At 38.9% G+C, this 6,648-nt stretch overlaps 1 protein-coding gene across 3 annotated transcripts in view; it reads left to right on the forward strand.

The window, feature by feature from the left end:
* Nucleotides 1–6,648, forward strand: part of LOC106474560 (negative elongation factor A-like) — a 27,608-nt gene that overhangs the window by 16,946 nt on the left and 4,014 nt on the right. For all 3 annotated transcript variants that reach the window (XM_013935249.2, XM_022402879.1, XM_022402878.1), the window contains 2 exons: nt 1,557–1,644; nt 5,848–6,152. In XM_013935249.2, coding sequence (XP_013790703.1) covers nt 1,557–1,644; nt 5,848–6,152 — 393 coding nt within the window. The remainder of the gene's footprint in view (nt 1–1,556; nt 1,645–5,847; nt 6,153–6,648) is intronic.

The following is a 6,648-nucleotide window of genomic DNA, read 5'->3' on the forward strand; positions in this document are numbered from 1 at the left end:
ACATTAATTAAACAACAACTGAGTCAAAGTGCACATATCATTAATTAAACAACAACTGAGTCAAAGTGCACATATCATTAATTAAACAACAACTGAGTCAAAGTACACATTAATTAAACAACGACTGAGTCAAAGAGCACATATCATTAATTAAACAACTGAGTCAAAGTGCACATATCATTAATTAAACAACGTTATTATCAAGGTATGACAATAAACTTAGCATCGGTATAATTCAGATTTTTATTCTATCTAAGTTTTAATTTCTGAATCTCAAAAGGAAATCTTCAATCTTCACTTACATGTATCGTGTGATGAGTCTGACTTCTTCCTTATAGATGTTGTATCTTTCCAATATAGTTTTCTGTGTCCAAATAACTAGAAACACAAACTACATATAAATACAAACAGGAATCTCATAACTTCTTGATTTGCAAAGGTATCAATAAATTTGTCAAACCTAACAGAGCATGTTTGGCTGTCTTTTTTCTCTTCTTAGCTAATACTCCTTACAGATCTGATAGACATGTTTATAACCAATAAAAATAGATTTCCTATGCAACCCATTACTGGTTTGGGGAATCATCGTTCTCTGCTGTGAAACCTGTTTATAGCTTAATTAGAAAGCCAATTAAATAATAGCAGTTTTAGGACATTCTGTTCTAGTGCTCTTGTATATTTTTTGTGTTCTAAAATGAACAACTGATATAGTGTTAACAAGTAAAACCTGCCAGTGAGTGTAAAGATCACATGAATCATGCATTTTCATTTTCTTTAGCTCATGGTATTTATAACAGACGGGTAATGGGCTCTGGCTGGGATTTATTGTTTTTGACAGTCCTATTTCCTTCTTTGAATATATCATTTTGTGAGATATTCAATTTTCTTAAAGTTACAATTTCAACCGTTACCTTTTCACATCTGTTTTATTTTAATTTTATGGTTTTAATGCCACCATCTGTTTTATTTTAATTTTATGGTTTTAATGCCACCATCCTTTTGTTTATTTTATTTCATATTTTTCTACTTTTTTATTTTGGTGATTTTATTACGGTTAGTGTTAGGGTAGAGACAATAACATAAAATATAATATAAAAGTTTACAAGTTGTTTAGGAGGTCCTAGAAGTTATTCAAATAAAACATTAAAACTGTACAATGAAAAGAAATATTTATATTCTTAGCAGGAAAATCATCTTTCACTCAAACCGACTCAATAAAAGCTTCGTAAATTCAGACGTATTTTTGGCAAAAATATGTTATTAGAAGATTGCTTTTTTTAGTATGCAACAGACTACCGATCATAAATTCAGAGTTGTAGCGTGTATAGTTTCACAATTGCAAAGTGGATTTAATTGGCCCACTCTACACTTAAGTGTGAAGGTGAAACCTATGTCAGAAATTTTCAAACAAAGGCTTAAGTTGCAAATTTTAAATTCTAGAGACCTGTATTAGCTTATAAATTAAAACGTCCAGTAGAATATAAAGTAAAATGAAGTAATGACATAAAAATAGCCTGAAAAAAAAAAGCACCCTTTATTTATGGTTTATATTACAGTTGTCGGCAAGTGTAATTGGAACATCCACAAACAACACGTACCTTCCACCTATTTCCTTGTCAACCAGTGGTGGACCATCAGCTACAGGTAAATCCCGAAATGGTATCTTTAGTTTTTAATTAGTTTCCTATCTTTAGTTTTTAATTAGTTTCCTAAATCATGTTTTACCATTTTCAGTAAAATCAAAAACTCAACTTATTTTGCCAAATCAACGTTGTTCACTGAAACATTACGACTTCCAGCATACAATAATCAGTTTTACTTATAACATCTTTAAATACACCGTAAATAATTATCTTTTTTTCATACTATTAATGAAAATTCTGATTCATTATTTCTTCTTTAATACACGTAACTTGTGCTAGAATGTTTGTATTAAGTAGAGTTAATGTCTCCCAGAACACTTAGTATAGAGTAATAATGTTATACAAATAGTATTAGTATATATTTCCATAAAGCCTGTTATTATAAGATATATTTTTGAAATGAATACTCATCTCTTCATACAGAAGAGCTTGCACTTGAGTTCATGCAATCTGTTAAAAAAACTCACAAACCACCAGCCTTGTGAAAACTCCCACCTAATCACTTGTGAATTTGAACCCCTGCATAGTGACGTAATCATGTAGCAGAACACTAGGAACCAATAGAAGTACAACACACCTTCACGCACAATGACTAACCTAACCACTTGGAATCTAGCATGAAAAGAAAGAAAGAGTCTGAGAAAGCCACTAGGGGGACATTCTGAGCTTTCGATTGGTTATTCACAAGTCATATACAGAAGTAGGTATACATAAGCAAATGTTACCAAAAATGGAAAGAGGTGGGTGAGACCACTGTGTTTGACACTCATGAACTGTCATTCTTTTCCTTGGTACTGTTGGGAACAGTATGTGTTTTAATTTGCTGAACTTTGTAACAATTTTCATCTTTCGTTTCATTGGGGTATATCATACTCAATATAAATTCCCATTTTAATATGAACTCTCCTTCTGCTGATCTGAGTGAAGGTGTTTCTCGCACTGAAGAAAAACACCAAATGTGACGGCCATTGTACAACATGTGGTGGAGTCAATGATGCATCCAGGAATCTGTGCTTCGGTCTCTTCCTCATCTTGCGGCTGAGGAAGATGAATTTACCCATACCTACTGAAAATCAGTCTTTGTTAGATTTCAGAACCATATTACTCAAGTATGTCTTTCACATTCTCCCATATCCTTTGACTCGTCTAGGGACTTACAATGCTAGAAACTGGGTTTTGATACCCGTGGTGGGCAGAGCACAGATAGCCCATTGTGTGGCTTTGTGCTTAGCTGCAAACAAACAAATCCTTTGACTCTTCCCATTCTTTTATTACTTAACACTAAACCCTTCCCCTTGCAATTTTTTGTTTCTCCTGAAATTGTACATGCCAATTCCTTTCTAGATCAACTTCATTCCTGTAACCTTATGCCTCCTTCCCTTCAATTCCTACAACCTAATGCCCCTCCCCTTCGATTCCTACAACCTTATGCCCCTCCCCTTCGATTCCTACAACCTTATGCTCCTTCCCCTTCGATTCCTACAACCTTATGCCCTCCCCTTCGATTTTTACAACCTTATGCTCCTTCCCCTTCGATTCCTATAACCTTATGCCTCCTCCACTTCAATTCCTGCAACCTTATGCCTCCTCCACTTCGATTCCTGCAACCTTATGCCTCCTCCACTTCGATTCCTGCAACCTTATGCCTCCTCCACTTCGATTCCAACAACCTTATGCCTCCTCCACTTCGATTCCAACAACCTTATGCCTCCTCCCCTTCGATTCCTACAACCTTATGCCTCCTCCACTTCGATTCCTACAACCTTATGTTTCTTCCCCTTTGATTCCTGCAACCTTATGCCTCCTCCCCTTCACCTGACTGATTCTTATGTTCTTGCATATGGTCACTCAAACTTCCCATTCCTTTATATCCAGTCGTTGGAGTCACTCTTGCCAGTTTGGGATGCACATTCATTATTGGCTGTTTCCCTATCTTCTCCTGACTTTCAGCCTTTCTCTCTACCCTCCTTAGGTACCTATGTTCCCTTCACCCTATGATGGGAGCACTTCACTGTTCCCCTGATGACTTTTCAGAGAACTCCAGGTTGCTCTTCTTCTCTACAATAGCCCCTTCCACCTCCTCTACCCTTTCTCTTCTCACTTGGTTCCTTTGTTGTTTGGACCCTTTGGGAAAAGATAACCTACTTTTTCTCAAGTCCATCTACCTTCTTTCTTCCCCTTTTCTTTCAGGAGATTTTTGGTGGCATCCCTTGAATCATGTGCTGAAGCTGCCTTCCGTCAATCTTCCATTACCTCCGTAGTTTCCTGATTGTCCCATTCTCACCCTTCCACTTCTGGCTCATCAAGATTTCCAAGTCCTTCCTTACCCAGACCCAATATCTCATCTGCCTGGAGATTCTTTTCAATTCTCTTCTCTCTAACCTTCTCCAGTTTGCTTATAGGACCTCAAGCATATGGTCACCAAAGTTTACACCTCACCTTCACATTCTGTGCAAGAGTTTCTATCTCTGTTGGTGACCATGGCTTCCGTGAAACACTTCATTCCACTTGGCTGCACACGTGTCCCTTACACAGGGGAGGGACCATGGCTTCTCTGAAACCCCTCAATCCACTTGGCTGCACGTGTCTCTTACACAGGGGACCATGGCTTCTCTGAAACCCCTCAATCCACTTGGCTGCACATGTCTCTTACACAGGGGACCATGGCTTCTCTGAAACCCCTCAATCCACTTGGCTGCACATGTGTCCCCTACACATTTCTTTCCCTTTCATAAACAATTGATATCCCTTTATCTTCACACTTTACACATTCTCTTACAGCCCAATTTCACTAGGCTAGATGAGAGTGTACTTATATATTTCTTACTCAACACTAATTACAGTGTTGCTTCCCAGAGTATGCTTACCCAAATAAAGTTAGGATAATGAAAAACACTCGTACAATCATCCTAGCTCTACAAGTGCCTGCTGTGACATGTGGTGTTCTTCAAGACTACTTGAGGTTTCTATGTGGTACGTCTATATATATATATTACATTCCATGTCCAACCCAGACCCAGAATGGATAAAGCCATCACTGGAGTTGTGTATCTGCCCACCTCTCTGGCTAGCACTTGCTAGCTTTAAAAATAGGGTTTTACAGGCACCCATTGGCACTTACCTGTTCTCAGCCACTAGGGTGGTGGACCATAGAGAACCCTCACTGATTGGGACCTAACTGCTGGGACTAGAACAAGGAGTCCCTCTCTGGGGTGACACCAAAAGTGGTGCGAGTCCAAGTGAGGGGTCCATATAAAACAAACAAACAACACCACAGTTGGTGTGTGGCCCATAGAGCCTGACAATCAAGTAGAGATGTATTTAGTCCAATTCCCAACACCTGCAGCTGGCATGAGGCCCATAGAAACTGACAGTATAGTTGAGCTTACCACACCATATACACCAGTGAAGTATCACTCAAATACCTTAGTACCATAGCAGGCAAGGGGCCTGTAGTGACTGATGGTTGAGTAGAGGTGTATATAAGTTCTCATACTGACAGTACCCTCCTCCAATGGCTGGCATGGGCCCTATAGATACTGATGGTAGAGGAGGTGAGCACGGGTACTTATCACAAGTGCCCTTCTCCCACAGCTGGTTTTGATCCGTCGAGTCTGATGTAGGTGAGAACAAAAGTTACAGCCTGAATGAGCCCCAACCTCACTTCACACATTTCGTGTCCGACAGCTTGTGTACAAGTACCCGGTTGGCCATGTATCTATTCCACCCTTCTTTGTGACATTTTTATGGCTTTTCTGCCACTTCTATTCTCATAAACAGAAGAAGAGGATACCCTGGATGAGATGAGATGCGATCTCCCATCCCATGGGTGTGTCCCTATGGAGACCCTGCTATTGGGAAGCACACCCCACGGACTTCCTTCACAGTGTGGGAGTCTAGCTATTCTGTGCAAGAGGTGAGTATTTGTTTCAGAAGTTAATATCTTCCCAACCTGAAGATGTATTTCCGATAGATACCTTTTCAGTTTCTTCATTGCCTCATCAACAAATGAGAATTCACAAGCACAAATGTAGGGGGAGGTGTGTCACGTTCCTATTGGTGGAGGGTTCTACAGTGGCACGAGTTAATGGAAGTTTTCATAAGGCTTCCAAGATCTCTTCGGCAGCTTTAGATTTTTCAGTTAAGTAACTTCAGTATCTCGATTGATAATCAATTTGTGAAAATATTCCTTATATCGTTGTAGGAAATGCTACACCTGCCACTAACCAGGCAAGAGAGAATTTCCAGCAAACTCTACAGTCAATGAACACTCAACTGCAGGTTTCTCCTCCGTCTCAGGAACCGGCAAGGGTACAGCAACCGCAGGCTTCGGCATCTGTAACGGCTAGGACGGCTACTATTGGCAGTTTGGCTTCCATGGGAGGAATGACTGTGCAAGTTCACATTCCAGGCTCTCAAACTCAGCAGGTTGGCCAACCACAGCCACAGGCTCCACCTCAGTCAGCAGTTCTTCAGCAACAATCCCAGAAGAAAAACTTGTCTTTATCTGTAAGTAAAATCTCTAATCTTCAGAAGATTAAAAGCAATAAAAAAAACAACTCGAATATAAAAGAAAGATAAACGAGTTTCTATCGAATTGCCCAATTATCCAGTCAGAGAAAGTATTAATCTTATCAGTTTTCCTTCATACAACAAATGTAAGTAGTGAACAACGAATGTAGTTGTGAAGTACGACTTTGTATTAGGTGAACCTTCACTAAACTACTAATACTTGTGAGAAAATACGTTTACGTAAGATATGTTTCAAATATAAGTGGATATTGAAGTTAAAAAGCTGGTCTTCTCTTTCTATCATTTTCTTTTACGTACTGCTTTAGTAACCATTACTTGTTACTTTAACAGCAAGGGTAGACATTTAACCATTACTTGTTACTTTAACAGAAAGGGTAGACATTTAACCATTACTTGTTACTTCAACAAAAAGGGTAGACATTTAACCATTACTTGTTACTTTAACAGAAAGGGTAGACATTTAATCAGTACT

Source organism: Limulus polyphemus, unplaced genomic scaffold (assembly GCF_000517525.1).
Source record: "Limulus polyphemus unplaced genomic scaffold, Limulus_polyphemus-2.1.2 Scaffold7358, whole genome shotgun sequence".
NCBI classification, from domain to species: domain Eukaryota; kingdom Metazoa; phylum Arthropoda; class Merostomata; order Xiphosura; family Limulidae; genus Limulus; species Limulus polyphemus.